Source organism: Diabrotica undecimpunctata, chromosome 6 (genome assembly GCF_040954645.1).
Source record: "Diabrotica undecimpunctata isolate CICGRU chromosome 6, icDiaUnde3, whole genome shotgun sequence".
In the NCBI taxonomy this organism is placed as follows: Eukaryota; Metazoa; Arthropoda; class Insecta; order Coleoptera; family Chrysomelidae; genus Diabrotica; species Diabrotica undecimpunctata.
In genome coordinates, this window is record NC_092808.1 from 19,440,828 (window position 1) to 19,458,110 (window position 17,283).

Below are 17,283 nucleotides of genomic sequence, written 5' to 3' on the forward strand. Positions count from 1 at the left end.
CTTATATTACAGGTAAGAGCTCTCATATTTTGTAACCAGCAATCTATGTTATACTCTCTATCTCATTTTAGGACATTCTTCATGTTTGTCGTATTGTGTAGATACTAATTTTATCTACAGTATTACTTGTGACAGGAAATATGTCAGTAATGAAATATTGGTCGATTGAACTGTGATTGAACTGACTAAAATGGTTTATATCGATTAACGAAGAATTATTCAATGCTAAAGTAGAAGAAGACTGATCTGATGAGGTTTAAAAATACTAAATTCTAAGTGACAGGAGCTGATATAATTATTTTTGTTGTAGAGACAGATTTTTGTCATAACAATAGATATACCTGTGTAATATTTTCATAGTGTTTAACAATAATACTTGCAAATTTGGTTAAAAAAAGGAAGTTAATTTAGAAATTGTATTGTAAAAACACTTAGATTACGAATAAAAATCATGTAAAAAAATAAATTCTCAATAAATAATTCTCAGAAAATTATTCTATAATTTAGAAAAAGTCGATATTTTTAATCCGTTCCCATCCTTAAAAGTTCCTGATGTCAAGATTTAATATTTCAAACCCGTTTGAGATTATCAGTAGGATTTGAGGTTGTCGTGCGCGGCAACACCGCATCTCTACGATCTCAGTTGCGCCCTAGGAGTCTCGACGAATCCCTCGACCAAATGTAAGTTAGTCAGTGAGTGAGAGAACTGTGCATCGAGCGCGTGAGTCGTGTCGAGTCGAATGGCAGCGCAAGCCAACAGGCGCCTGTGTTGCTCGCGGGCCGCAGTCGTGGGGGGGCCCCCATCATTGATCCCCCCTGTGGGACCGCGTTCCCCGGACTCACTACTCGACATAACCGCCAAAACAGTGGCCGAAACTATTCCCTTTCAGCGAATTGAAGAACGCTATGATCGTATACCTGAGCCAGTGCAAAGGAGAATTATTTTTTGGTCTTTCCCTAGAAATGAGAGGGACATTTGTATGTATTCCTCATTATCGAGGGTGCCCCCATCCCCCGCGAGTGCTGTGAATACTGCTGGACAAACGCACCATGCTGATTCTCAAAATTTGTCGTTCTGTAAAGGATTAAAATTGTTGGAAACAGGATGTGTTGATAATGTACTTCAAGTCGGTGAGTAACCCGAATAAAAAATAAACATTTATTGGAACATTCTTAACTGATTAACCAAAATGCACGCAGTGCACGGATATATTTGTTTAGCTACGTAGATCTGCAGGTCATATAGGCTGCGGGTTATTATAACAAACCAAATATGGTTTCGTTATCACTAATTTACATTTTAGTTTCCTCGACTGTGTTTTCCACACGGTTCTTGGACTAATTTCATGCTATTTTCTTCGGTCCACCAAATTATCAGCATGTTAGTACTTTTAAACGCCAAATAAGTTTTTTGTAGCCTCTCTTTTTCGAACTTTTTTCTTTTTAGATTCATTTGTATGTTCCTGATTCGTTCAAAGTTCTGTAATAATTAAGTTTACCTTGTGTGGTATTTGGAATACCCATATTTTCTGTACCTTATACCTAGTTTATATATAGGACTTTTGCCTCTAGAGATAGTACCAAAGATAGTACTACTCATCGAACTGTATATCAATCATATAATCATTTTTCTGAGCTATTCTTAGGTTTTCTTAGCTTTCTCAATTTTTCTTGTTTAGGTTATTTAAATGTGTCATTCTTTTATACCTACGTTTTTTTTAGTTTCGGTTTCACTTTTTTATCATCATAACAAAGTAAAATATAAAAAGCAATGTTTTACGAATTTATGGTTATAAATAATTTTATGAACACTAAATTGTGTTGCTAAAACAATTGAATTAAAGTCGTTCAGAAAGAACACAATGTAAAGGCTTGTTTTTTCTGTAGGCAGATATGCTAATTTCAAATATTAAAGTTCTACGTCAGTCGTCAATAATTGTCCATTTTGAGTTCGGCTCAATCAATTATCAATAAGTAATTGGTTTTACTTATTAATAAATAAAGAATTGGCTTTTTAGAAATGAACAGTTAAACTGGTGTTGAGAAAAACGTCTTATTTATACCTGTTTTTCGGAACCAGTGGCGTACTATCATATAAACAGCTGTAAAATCTCAATAACATTTATTCGGCAACAACATCTACGCTTTATCTATGCGATAAAATATTTTAGTAGAGGCAAGGATGTCACACTAATAATATTTCGTATATATACTTAAGTTTGATTTTCATACCTGGATACAGAGCTATCATCATTTTCTTTACCCATATCCCTATGCCGAGTCGGCTTCCCTAATTAGATTTCTCCATATTTTTCTATATTGGACCATACTAGTATTAATCTCCTACAAGACATTCATTACCGAAGCGTCCCCTACTAGCTTTTACTTGGTTATCCTCCCTTACTCCCTCCGTGATTTTGCAAATATCCTAGACATTTAATTTTCCATCATTTTTTGATAAAAAAGCAGACTATGGCTAGCAATGCTAGAAATGGGAATACTAAGAAAATTAGTGAAGCTAACTCAAATGTGCGTGACAGACTAATATGCACACGTAAAGATAGGAAACAGAACGTCGATTCCATTTAGTATAACATTAAGACTTAGACAAGGAAACCCCTTATTACCGTTGATGTTCAAACCACATATAAATAGAGGTCTCAGCAAGGATAGCTGCGGAGAATAGTTATTCACAGTTATTCGCCCAGTTATTACATATGGAAGTGAAACATGGACTCTACATCAGCAGGTAATAAATAAGCTGCTGATATTGGAAAGGAAGGTTCTCATAATAATATTTGGCCCTCAAATAGATGAATTGGCAGGAGGGTGGAGAATTCGCCGCAATGCTGAATTAGTAACTCTGTATGGTACTGAAAACAGCATCTAAAGCTAAAAAGCTAACCGGATAAGATGGACATGTCATGTGGTAAAATCAGAGGAAGACAGAGTCCTTAAGATAGTGTTTTTTGAGAGACCAGATAGTAGAAGATCAGCAGGTCGTCCCAAAAAAAGGTGGAAGGATGATGTTGAAGCCAATACAGCAATGGGATATGGTAAAATATTGAGTGCTATACTAGATGCGGAAACATTCACCTCGAGTTGTAAAGCCAGTCAAGAAGAAGAAGAAGAAGAATTTTGGCATCCATTGGTACCACACCTAAACTTCCATTAATTTAGTCATTCTTCATTTTATATTCTTTTCATTCATATTTTTGTTTGTCACTACACTCATTCTTTCCTCACAAGTATTGTACTCCCAAGTAATCTTTACACCATACATCGTAGCTGGTTTTATGGCAGTTTCATGGAATTTGCCTACCAGTTTTATTGGAATCTTTGTCGCAAAACGTACCACTCACTCTTTCATCTTCGACCTCTTTCTATTCATCCATTCCGCCCTATTACAGCTGCATACAATTCCATCTATTTCCTTATTACTCTGTAGTACCTCTGTGTTCACAAAGTTCAAAGAAAATTTGATTTCACATGAAATATTACCAGTCCCCCAGTGCTCTAGCTTTAAGTTTGAGTCCCAATCATACATCTCTCATATATCTGCACACAGTATATGAGAGATTTTGTAAACAGTTTTCTTAATAATTTATCTTGCAGTATGGAATCAAATTGTGATCAATCATAATTTTTTTCTATTCTATTTCGCTTCTTTGTATTGATTTTCTGCGTTTTACATTACGACAAAACATTGAAATGTGAGATATATACTAAGATATAAAAAATTAATAAGAGATTGTAATGTAATTAGTTGGAATCATTGTTGTGTAGATGGACTAGCATAACAGTCACTCTTGCCGCTCCCAGCTCAGATAAAGGAGGAGAGTTATAGCGACAGGCCAGCCGTCTTCTTATGTAAAAAATATTGCTAAAAAACCTAATCAAAAGCCTAACTTTAAGACGGACTAAGGCTACGGAAAATGAGTACGAATTATGGAAGATGGAATGTACAGGGTACCTCAAAGAATTGAAGTGGAAGTGAAGTAGACAGATTAAATATTGATATTGCCGTGCTAACATAAACCAAGGGAAAAGGTAAATGGACAGAAAGTTAGGGGAAATATGATCAATTCTATAGTGGGGTTCCCAAAGAGGGAAAACAGCACAACAAGGAGGATCAATCATCACACACAGAAGGTTTAGAAAGTACATAACAACTCGGGAACTAACCTATCAATATAGAGACAGAGAGTTAGTTTAGAGGGAATATACGGGAACAGAATCAACTGACTATCTTGAATGGGTTTTTAAACATAGAGAAATACACAAGTATACTTTTGGATTAGAACAAGAAAGCATACGGAAATTATATCAAAACAGGCTGGATAGTAAATTAAATAGAATATAATTTGGGAGTACAGAAGAACAATACGACTACATCAAAAATTGCGTATATATGCAACAGCAGAAGAAGCCATAGGTCAAATGGTAAACAAAAAAAAGTAGCAATAATCCTTATTGGTGGGCATACATAAATTGAAAAAGAAATAGAAGAAAAAAGAAAACTATTCCAAAATTACCTGAGCCCGCAAACGGTGGTCGACAAAAAAAGTTTAAAGAAGCTCAAGCTGTAGTCAGAAAACTGATCTGTAAGAAAAAAATGACATATGGGAGAATAAATGTTCTAAAAATAAAAAAAAATGTTCTTCCAGAATAAATACATATCTCTGAGATAGAAGAAGTGAGATATTGTACAAACAATTGAAAAGTGTAAAAAACACGAGAAAAGAGACATACTATCACCAATAACGGTCCAAACATGGCATGCCAATGGAAAACAGAAGAATTTAAAACCAGTAAAAACATACATTGGAGAACTAAAAAATTCTGTGGGCTTTAAAAGAACGAACAGAAAAGATACTAAGAGCCACAGAGATGGACTACTGGAGACAACAGCTGGAAATTCAAGTTACTCGTTCTAAAACAAATGAAACATGATGAAGAAAATGTTGCAACAATTATGTGTATTAAAAAATAAAAAAAACAATTGGATAGGCCAAAATTAGTCCAGTCGTCAGAGATTTGACCTCTAAAAATTATACGAACAAGCTGAATTTTGCTGAGAATATCAAATTTGGATCCTCAAAAAAGTTACCACTTTTACCCCACGGCTTCCCCCTAAAACGCACCCTCGTAGAGGGGGAAAACTGAAAGAATTTAAACTTTTACAGTACACGACGACTGTTTGGAGTGGAATTTGTAGCTATACTTAGCTGTGAAGTTTCGAAAAATACTTATGCAATTAAAAAGAAGTAGTTTTAAACGTTTTAACTCGTTTGTAACGTGAAAGTTTAAATTTATCGTTTTTTAGGCATATTTCAAATGTCTCATATTCGTTACCAAAATTCAAAATCCAAATTTCATGTTATAAGTTTTAAAGACTAGGCTCTAAAAATAAAAATTCCTCTACTACCCGTTAATGAAAGTGATAGGTACATTTCATTGATCTCGTGAGAATCGTAAAAAATGGCAAAAATCGCAAAACGTTTATTTATTTAATACCTTTATAAAAACTTACTTCATTTGCAGCAAAATACAGAAATTGCACATAAAAGTAGCACTCTTTAACTTTAATGCATTTTGATTTTTGTCTATAGCACACTCTTATCAAAAGATATCGAATTTTTACCGTCGAGTTAACACAAATTTTATTTAAAATTGATTTCGCGCGTAACTGACATTCAAAATCGCTGGTTGCTTCAAGCGTTGTTTCTGAGAGAACGGTTCATTCTACACAAAAAGTGCTAATAAACATTTTTGTTCAAAATTACCTCAGCTACATTTTTTATTTAAAATATTTTTCTCTACGGCATACAGATTCTTGGTAAATCGATTTTTTCCGCTTTCCTCCTCTACGAGGGGGCGTTTTAGGGGGAAGCCGGAGGTAACAGTGGTAAACTTTTTTGCATATTTTTAGAGTCCCAAAAAACAATTTGTTGATTAATTCACTTATTTTTTCCTTAACCCCCCCCCCCCTAGTCAATTCCTGTACCTTTATTCTTTTCAAGTCTCTAGTTATAAGCCTTTTTCAAGTTATAATTTTAATTTCTTCAGCCGGAAGATTTTTAATCTTCAGTCAATTTGTTGGGCCCACTTATATAAACCTTTTACCATACGAGCAGTCAAAAACAATTTCATTTAAAAATGAGGTCTTATATTAGCTACAAATATGTACAATTCAATTTTACCTTGTCCTAGATGTGATCAACATAAATGGCAATATCATATATCTAAGCTAATCAGTCACAAATACACCTTTTAGACCACACTCCATACGACAAAGAGTAACATGGGCTACCTAATGCATACGTCATTCTCTTAAACATGACCTTTACCTCCATCGGTAATTTTACATCTTTCATATCCAAAATTTAAAAAATAAATTTTTTTTTAAATCCCAACACTTGGATTGCTGTTATCATTTTTAACATCACTAAGGCTTTTGAATCGGTTGGCTGCAGTAATATTATGTATAATTAACACTGGTCCATGGTGCATTGACATTCTGTTTTCGACACCGTTCATAGGTATCTTGTCAATCAGTTGCCAGCTGAAGTCCGTTTGAAGAGGTCTACCCTCCGGACGCTGGTACTCACGTGAGGCATGGCTATATGTTGCCTGAAGTTAAATCTAATAAAATCTTAAACATCCTTTATTTTTAACAACAACATGTACAACTTCAACTTCTGTAAAGGGTTTTACCCTAATATTTTGGTGGCTCAGGCATGTTAACCTGTAAGTATAACCATTTTGCTTTTTTAACCTTTGTCAACATTTCAATCACGTTTGCTTTAATTAAATGGTTCATACTTATTTTAGGCTTTTAACCTGATGATGGAATTATCATTCCGAAAACGTTTGTTATTTTAATGTAGCCCTTCTAAGGGTTTTTTAAATATACCTACTTACAAAGAATTAAACCTCTTTTTTGTGATACATGGTACACAGCCAGCTGCAGGAATTTATTTTCCTTGTGGAGATTTTTACAAGTTACAGCTAATTTAATTTATGTTTGATATTGATGGCCATTTCATCATAAATAGACTGACGCCAGAACGACGCATGCAAATTGGGCAGATTTACTTCGAAAAACATGGTTTCGTTCCTGAAAAGGAACGCGCATTACGTCCATTTTATGGTCGACATAATCGTTCGTCAGAGCAATTAATTTGATTAACGATAAAACTTATTTGCGCCACTTTTTTACTACTGCTGTAGCGCATAGCATCGAATGAGTCATCCGACATCGTGCTCTACAATTGGGCGTGTATCCATCCCCTTTATGGAAGATTTTTCGAAGAGATCTTAGTTTGCTATACTCCAGAACTCCAGCAAAGAAATAATGAAATGAGTCATACGCGTGATATCGTAAGTTATCGTATAATTTAGTTGTATTTATGAGTTTAATGGTAAAGTGGAGCAACGATAGGAGGAAGAAAAATTAATAACATACGTTATGCGGATGACACTGTTATATTGGCGTCATCACCAGAAGAACTGGAACAAATTATGAATAGGCTAGGCACGGTTAGTACGGAATATGGTTTGAAAATAAATATGCAGAAAACCAAAGTGATGATCATCGATAGAATCAGAAACAACCAAGCAGAGATAAGAAACATGGCAGGTTACGAAGTGGTCAGGCAATTTAATTACTTAGGATCATGACTGGTTAAAGGACATTACTGGTTACTCATTATCCGAAGCAAAACAACATGCACAAGAGAGAGATAATTGGACAGAAATTGTCAAACAAATTACATGACGCCACTACAGTCTTACGAAGGAGAAAAGATAGAGGAAGAGATGAATTTTCATCCAGAATGGATTTCTGTTTCCAAAGACAAGGTGGTAATATTGAACACCTTTAATTTTTTTCTTTAGGTGCTTTCTGTTTATACAGCAATACTAATTACAAAATAAAAATGATTATATGTTGCATCGGCAATAAAAAACTGTAACAAAAGATTGTAAAATATACATGTGGTCTCATTCAAAAATACTTATATTATCCGTATATCTCAGAAACTGTACATTTGGCAACGTTGAAAATATAAAATTTTAAATCGCTGGTCCATCTCATGTAGTTAAGAAACCACTTCTTTGATTCGTTATCTCCATGGTCCATCTAATATACATAACCATCATTTTGTTACTATATCATAAAGATCTATCATACTAGGCCACAGATATCTTTATGTTTGCATACTTTACGCACGTACTGTATGTGAAGAATATTTGAAATAAACAGGAATATAACAATTGACAAACTAAGTTCAAATGTACAAAGTACAAAGGCCGATCTTGTGTAAAGAAGTGAGAGGACATAGTGGAATTTGAATTGAATTTGAAATATAAAACCTGCAAAAAGCAATCTTTTATCTCTAACAAGTATTAAAATAATATTCTCTGGTGTAAATACCAGCACCACAGCATACCCATAAGTACCAATATTATGTTAATACGTTCCACGATTTATTACCGTAATACTCGGGATATTTCTGCGCAAAATTCATTTTTGGCAACAGTTAAAAATGATGAGACAACTACTGGCTCGTTTGTTGTGCGCCTCTGGCTGGAATATGTTTATTCAGCTTGCAATCAACAGCAACAGCATAATTTATATGTTGTAATATGGAGAACGCTTTGGTAATAATCCCAAAAATTGACCGCAGTTCGACTGTTCGACATTAAGTTTTAACGGAAATCACGTAGAGAAAATTGTTCGATCAATGCGGCGATTAATTACTAATTTTTAAAAATTGTTCCAGTAATCACTAACCAGTACCTGTTAGTGTTTATAAGAACGACAGGAAGGAGTCAGATGAGATTATATTTCTTCTTCTGGTGTGTCGGATTTTTTGTTGTTGGTGTCTATTCTCTTTTTACATTCTTTTTTTATTTCTCGATATAATTTTAATTTCTGTGTAGTTCATCCCTGTGGCTTCACTTGCTTTTAAAATTTCATTTATTAAACTTTTTCTTTTCTGGTAGAAGTATCGGCCCACCACGCAAAAGATGGAGTAACAATCATCCAAAGACAACTACACGTCATTGAAAAAGCAAAATTGCTTATATAAAGTAAGAAGAAGACGACGAATAGACTAAAAAATTAGAATTTTTTGGTAGAATAAGATTATGTTCACAACTTTTTGGTGATATATTTTGCTTCAATGCTTCATTGCATATGATCCAGAACCAGTCTATGGCTTCCTTACCCACCGATTTCATCATTTATGGTTTTATTACAGCTTTCCCGTTTTTAACTTTTTTGTTGCTTCGATGCCGTGGCTCCTTTATTTGCACGTGTTTTCCATGCTTCCTTTTTATCAGTGACAGCCGCTTTTACTCGGTTTGTCCACCATGTGGTTCGCTTTTAGTTTTTCATTATGTTCTTTAATTCCACATGATTCTTTTGCTGATTCCTATATTTGCCCCTTTACTTTTTCCATTATTCATCTAGTGAACTCTCTTCTTTAATCTTTTCGTATTTCTGTAGTGCCTTCTTCGTTGTATTTTGGTCTTCTTCTTTAAGTTCCATCTTGTATAAGGGCTGAAAATCATCATGGCTATGCGGAACCCGTTGAGCGCCGCTTTAATTAGTTCTGCTTACTTTATTAAAACCATTCCTCAAGTTCTTAAGCCAGGATATCCTTCGTCTTCCCAAATTTCTCTTTCTTCGAATTTTTGCTTGCATAAGTTGTAGTAATTAACATTTTTACCTTCTCATCACATGTCCTAGGTACTGAAGTTTTCGTCTTTTGAATGTTAATATTATTTCCGCTTTATTTCCTATCCTTCTAGTTACTTCCATATTTGGCATTATTTTGTCCACGATATTCGGAAAATTCTTCTGTAACACAAAAATTTAAAAGCGGTCGACTTATTTATATGCACATTTCTTTTGATAAATGTTGTTTTGAGGCATTGTTTTGTTAATATCAATTTCCTTATGTTTATCTTATTATATTACTGTATACTATCTAATTCGATATCTAGTGTTTCTATTATTTTTGCTATTTCTAGTTATGCTATGTTTCTATGTATGCAAATTTTATTTAACATTGATTCCGCGCGCAGAACTGACATTCAAAATCGCCGGTCACTTTAAGTGTTGTTTCAGAGAGAATAAACATTTTTGTTAAAAACTATCTCAGCTACATTTTTTATTTGAAACATTTTTTTCTGTGGAGTACAGATTCTTGGTAAATCGATTTTTTTGCGTTTTTACCCCCATACGAAGGAAGTTTTAGGGGGAAGCCCGAAAGTTATAAGTGGTAAACTTTTTTGCACCTTTTTGGGGTCCCAAAACTGATATTCTCGACAAAATTCAGCTTGTTCGTATGATTTTTAGGGGTCGAATCTCTGACGACTGGACTATAAAGAACAAATCAAAAATTATCGAAGCTGTAAAAAGTGCACAATCTTTCATTTCAACCATCGTTCCTAAAGGTCACGCTATTAATGTCGAGATAGAAACAATGTTAATATTATGGTGTGATAATCAGGTATATGAGTGAAAAATTGTCCTATTGATTAGAACACAGTATGCCCCAAGATAAGCTGATTTTTGAGACAATGAAAGAGGAACCTGGAGAGATCGCTAAAGATGAAAAGTTTAAAGTTTAAAAATAGTAACGGTTCGTTCTATCTAATCTATCTAATTAGCCTTCTTCGGTCCATCTTTGGACATAGGCCTCCCCAATCCTTTTCCATTCTTCTCTGTCTGTCGCTACAGTCATCCACCTAGAGCCCACGTGCTTTTTGATATCATCTGCACCTCTCATTTGGGGCCTTCCTCTGCTTTGTTTATATTCCCACGGTCTCCAACTTATAAGAATTTTGTTCCATCGATCTTATTTTTGTCTTATATCGTATTAATTTTGCAACTTCTTGGTTAACCTCCCTCACTTTTGTTTACTCTTTTATCCACTCGTTTTTCTTTTTATCCATTAGTCTTATGTGCAACATTTTTCTTTTATTGCTCTTTGGGTTTTTATGATTTTGTCCATGTTTGCTTTTGTAAATGTCCACGTTTGGTAACCATAAGTGAGAACAGGGAGTACGCATTCATTGTATACTTTGGTCTTAAGATGCTATGGATATCTATTGTTTTTAAGAATGTAGATTAGTTTGCCAAATGCCGCTCATGTCAGTCTAACTCGTTTTTTTATCTCTGCTCTTTGGTTTTATATAATCCTGAACTTGTTCTGTATCTGTATTTGTTATGATTTTGGTCTTGCTGTAATTCATATTAAGGCCTATCTTTCCAGCTTCTACGTCCAGTTCTTTCATCATTTTAGATAACTCCTATTTTTTATCGGTTATCAATGCGATGTCATCAGCGTACCTTAGATGGTTCAAGCGTTGTCCACAAATTGTTATACCTTTTTCTTCCCATTCTAATCTTTTAAAAATATCTTCCAGAGCCTGATTAAAAAGTTTCGGTGATATTGTGTCACCCTGTCTCACGCCTCTATTTATTTGTATTGATTTTGTTCCTTCATATACTTTAATTGTTGTTTTGGCTTCCTTACATACATATATTGGCTATTAGTTCCGTATATCTGTGGTCAATTCTGCTGTTAATCAAAGAACTTTTCACTGGCCAATGTTTGACACTGTCGAAAGCCTTTTCGAAATCTATGAACGCTATATATAGAGGAATGTGGTATTCATTTGCTCGTTCTATAAGTATTTTCATACTTAGTAAATGGTCACTTGTGCTGAATCCCTTCAGAGAAGTGTTATAGGACGGTAGTTTTTTATATCTGCTTTATCCCCTTTCTTGTGTAGGATAATGGTTACGAATTCCTTCCAGTTGTTTGGGATTCTTTTTTCTTTTAATATCGTGTTAAAAAGGGAATGTAGAGTATTAATTACCACTTTTCCACCATATTTCAGCATCTCTGCAGTTATTCCATCTTTTCCAGGCGATTTGTTGTTTTTCATTTCTTTCAATGCCTTCTTTATTTCTGATTTGCTTATTTCTGGCTGTAGCTCTGAGTTGACATTTTTTTAATGTAGCCTTAAGTTGGTTTTTAATTTCTTCTGGTGCTTCCTTTTTTGTTTTATATAATTCTGAGTAGAAATGGTGGATTATATTTTTTATGATGCCATCTTTAATGTTTGTTTCTACTCCGTTTACATCTTTTATTTTGTTTAACGGTTCGTTCAGCCGATTCAAAAGTCTCTGTAATTAGCATAGTTGTACAGAGAAATTAAAAGTTACGATAAATGAATGTGACAACACCAACCAAACCATATTTAATGTAGATGAGCTAAATCTGACTTGCCTGTGATTTTGAAGACTAATTGTAAAATGACCTTGATGTTTTAAAGCCAGCTTGGTTGCTGATCTAAAATGGGCTCTGCTCTATTTAATAACATCCTAGATAAGATTTTGTATAGTCGTCAGAGACAAAATGCCGCTAAACCTCTAAAAATCATACGAACAAGCTGAATTTAGCTAAGAATGTCAATTTTGGTACTCAAAAAAAGATGCAAAGAAGTTTACCACTCCTACCCTCGGCTTTCCCCCAAAATCCCCCTCGTAGGGGGAAAACAGAAAAAATCGATTTACCAAGAATCTGTACGCTGTAGAAAAAAATGTTTCAAATAAAAAACGTAGCTGAGATAATTTTGAAGAAAAATGTTTATTAGCACTTTTTGTATGGAATGAACCTTTCTCTCAGAAATAACGCTTGAAGCGACCGGTGATTTTGAATGTTAGTTACTCGCGCGAAATTCATTTTAAATAAAATTTGTATCAACTTGACGGTAGTAAACATTCGATATCTTTTGATCAGAGTGTACTGTCGATAAAAATCAAAATGCTTTGGGGACGACACACACACACACACGCAGTGATCAACCCTGCCCCTAGGAACATGTGTATACCAATGTAAGAATGGGATCCACATGTCCGAAGATCAAACCGGTCACACCTCGCTAGTCGAAGTGGTACCTATCTGACCCCCAGGCTTTTCCACCACCCCTCCTCATCGTGTGATGAGGAGGCTTATGATCTGAAATGTACTTAAGATGCCCTGGGTAATAGGACATCCTCGGTTTTTAGTGAATGTGGTTATGCCACCTAACTGTAGGGGTAGCCACATCTAGGCTTTTCTCCCTATTTACTTTACTGACTCTATTGATTTTACTCTAGATCCCGACTGTTTACGTCGTCACTTGAGTCCCTAAAGAAAAGAAAAAAGAGCGTGTGTTCCGACTATAGAGCCATCAGCCTGAGCTGATGACTCTATGTCCGGAAAAGAGTTTTTTTTTTTTTTTTTTTTTTTTTTTTTTTTTTTTTTTTTTTTTTTTTTTTTTTTTTTTTTTTTTTTTTTTTTTTTTTTTTTTTTTGTGGACTTCCTTGTGGCTTCGGGACTATAAAATGCCTGGGCAACAATTCTTTCCTTTTTCCTTAATCCTCTCACACACCCCGGTGTATATTGGACTTATAATTACCTAAAAACTTAAAAACCTAAAAAAGAAAAGCGTAGAAAAGAAAACCCTCTCGCCAGAGTTTTTTTTGGTGTGTTTTCTGATTGACTGCATTTCTTTGTTCGTTCTTCTTGCAACCATCTCATTCTTTATTTATTCGTTCGGGTTCTCCCTATATCGAGCTATCTGTTGTTTTGGTCTTCTGTGTACCGTCCTTGTGTTTTCATTGTAGTTAGTCAGCTCTCTTAACATTCTGCTTGGGTGGTTTCTTAGTCTGTTGAAAATTTCATATGCTCTCTTGTCTAACGTGCGTAGGATTCTTGTTTGTCCTGAGTCTCTATATACATATCTCAAGGGTACGTACCTTGGTATCTTAAGGGCATCTCTGACTATTTGATTTTGAGTAGTCTGTATCTTTTCCCTGTTTGTTACACCCTGAAAACCCTGATTTTGGTTTTAAATCGTAGTTTACTTTTCCTTCCAATAAGTGTTGAGAGCTGACTTTTCAACGCTTTGGCTTTGGGGACGAGTGCAGCTTTCGTATGAAATTTTTGTGTTTTGACGCAAATGAAGTAAATTTTTATAAAAGTGTTATAAATAAGGTATCAGTTTTTATAAAAGTGTTAAGGATTGCGCGATATTTGCCATTTTTTAAGATTCTCATGAGATCAATAAAATCACTTCCATTGACCAGTCACTGGAAATTCCATTGCTAGACCTAATCTTCAAAACCTATAGCATGCAATTTCAGCTTGTTCGTATGATTTTTAGAGGTCAAATCTCTGACGACTGGGCTATAGGTCACTGGAAGCAAAGATTTCCATGATAATTGTACTTCTATCTCCTTTTTTATGCAGTGGATGAATAAGTACTATTCTCCAATTAGAGGGTAGAGTTTCTGATTTCCAAATATTAAGAATAATGTTGTGAAGATACTTTACCGTGTTAAGATCGACGAATTTCCATATTTCATTATTATAGACAGCTAAGGCGATATATGAATATTTATATTAACACAAAAAAAAAACATTTTCAATATGAGTGTTCTAAACGAGATACGGACGAGCAAATAATCTTGAAATTATTATATTATTAGAAATCTTAAATGATTCAACTATAACAAACTTTACTTATTCAAACTGATCAAAATATTTTGTGTTTTCATTCGACACCAAAACTAATACATTGTGAAACAAATATTTTCTGTAGTAGAAATTAAATTTGGTTTTTCTATCTTATCTACCCAAATGAAATTGGTCGAAAACATTGACGTTGTATTTTAACTGATAGCGTAGTATCTCGCAGCATTTATCAGGCTCATGAGTTTTATGTTCTCAGAATATCAACACAAATAATGACGCCAAGATGTAAACCTAATTGACTCATTCGATTTGCAGTAGTGACATAACCAATTCCTATCGCGGTCATCCACGAATTCCATTGACACTATTTATAAAACTTGTTTAGCGAAGTACGAAGAAGTTTTGAATTGGTAGGATTTTTTTGATGTGTAGATATGATTTTCTAATCTAAAAAATCATGAGTATTCCAGAATATTCCAAGGTAAACATATTACTTAATGTGTTTACCTTTATGTATACTAAACAGAAAAATTTAATAATGATTATGGTGATAAGATTCAAATAATTTAAATAAATTAACTGATATAATTATAACTTACATGGGAAACGTATATACCTTAGACCAGGAAAGTAGTTATGAATTAACTAAATGCATTTTTATTATTTATGCCACGAGATGCCCCAAATTAAAAAAAAAACATCAATTTTTATTAATTAGAACCGGAAATATTGTGACTTTTATAACTTTGAAGTTATGAATTCAGTTTTTGAAATAGTAAACTCGAGAAATGAAAATTAACTGGGGTTCTAAGAGTCGTAGGACATTGTATTTTTTTTAAATTCGTGTGGAAATGCCAAAATTTTGAATAAAAAAAAATTAATTTTTACATGTTGATGTATGAGACAATAAAGGGATTTGTATAAACGGGAAATATTTAAATCCTGGATATAAGGATGATGTACTCCTGATAGCAACAACTATGGAACAACTACGAATAATACTTTACTTTACTTTATCGTGTCCGGGCATGTCATTCATAAAATTTCGGCCCAGTATCGGGCTACGTCGGTTCCATCTTTGTTGGCGAGCCACAAATCTTCGAGGGTACATCGATGAGGACAGTTTCTGCATGCAAGAAGATGTTCCATATTCTGTGTTTCTCCACAGTCACAGTTCACATCATCTTGATCGATTTTTCCCCATTTTGCCATGTTTGATTTTACTGGAGCGACCCCCGTTCTTATCCGATTCATAGTTTTCCACGTTTTAAAGTCTAGGGACTGGCCGGTCCATTAAACCTGGGGAAGAGGAAAATACTCAGGCGGTTAATCCTGCACTGTTCCAAGGAAGCTTTTTCTAGATTTTAGTCGCTTTCGTGGTGTTCGAGCTTTGCACTGTTCCAAGGAAGCTTTTCCTAGATTTTAGTCGCTTTCGTGGTGTTCGAGCTTTGCACTGTTCCAAGGAAGCTTTTCCTAGATTTTAGTCGCTTTCGTGTTGTTCGAGCTTTGTATAGGGCATGCCGCGATCTGTTTAATTTTCTCTATGTGCTCTGCAACCCTTCTGCGTGTTGAGGGTTCTGCAAAACCCGCTGCTTTACCGCACTACGAATAATGATTTCAGACCTAGAAAAACATCTCTCGAGAAAGGACTAAAAATGAATCTAAAGAAAACTAAAATAATGACTAATACAGAAGACAGATCAGTAATTACCATAGTTGGAACAAACATAAAACACGTCCAAGAATATATTTACTTAGGGCGAGCTATCAGAACAGACAAAAGTAACCAGACTAAAGAAATTAGCAGAAGAATAAGAATGGGGTGGGCTGCATTTGGAAAACTCTCATATACTATCAAAAACCAAAAAACACCTTTAAAATTAAGAACGAAGGTATTTAATGCATGCGTCCTACCTGTTCTGACATATGGTGCCCAGACGTGGACGTGTACCAAGAGCAACTTAGATAGAATAAAGAAAACTCAGAGCTATGGAAAGACAAATGTTGGGAATATCGTTGAGAGATAAAAAGAGGAACGAGTGGATAAGATGCCAAACCGAAACAACAGACGCTGTCGAACATGCATTGAAATTAAAATGGAAATGGGCTGGGCATAACGAAAGATATCAGGATGGAAGATGGAATAAAGAAATTGGCCGCTGGAGACCATATACTGCAAAAAGGTCAAGAGGTCGACCGCAAATGAGATGGAAAGATGACATTGAGCAAAGCGCAGGTCCAATGTGGAAAAGACAAACACAAGACAGAGACAAATGGGAGAGGCCTATATTCAACACATGAATAAATTTTGGGCTATAGATAGAGATAGATAGATAGATGTTGATGTATTGAGTTATTTTAAATGTGTATAGGCTCAATTATTATTTAAATGGGAATAAGCCACAATTAAAGGTTAAAGTAAGTTTATTGACGTTTCAATTTCCACTTCGGAAATCGTTCTCAATTTTTGAGATATCTTTCCCATCTACGACTTGCCTTTTTATATCACATCTAATAGATTTGATCAATTTCGGATTGTTCAGACGCCAATTACATCTCTAACCCTGTGTTAGGTAACTAGTATCGAGGCACACTAGCTCAGGGAGACCGACGGCTTTACTTGCCTTCCGAAGCACTGTGTCGGCTCGTTACATTTTTAGAAATAAAAATGTTGTTGGTTCCAAGAACCAAGTTCCAAGAAGTTGTGCGTTCTTTGTATGTATTTTAAAACATAAATGAT

The 17,283-nt window shown here is 34.6% G+C and overlaps 1 protein-coding gene across 1 annotated transcript in view; it reads left to right on the top strand.

Annotated features, from left to right (window-relative positions):
- The first annotated feature begins 698 nt into the window (after positions 1-698).
- The window catches only part of LOC140443256 (zinc finger SWIM domain-containing protein 5-like), a 418,589-nt gene continuing 402,004 nt past the window's right edge, over positions 699-17,283 (top strand). The window contains exon 1 of the mRNA XM_072534399.1: positions 699-1,131. Within this exon, the coding sequence (XP_072390500.1) occupies positions 741-1,131 (391 nt within the window). The 5' untranslated portion in view covers positions 699-740. The remainder of the gene's footprint in view (positions 1,132-17,283) is intronic.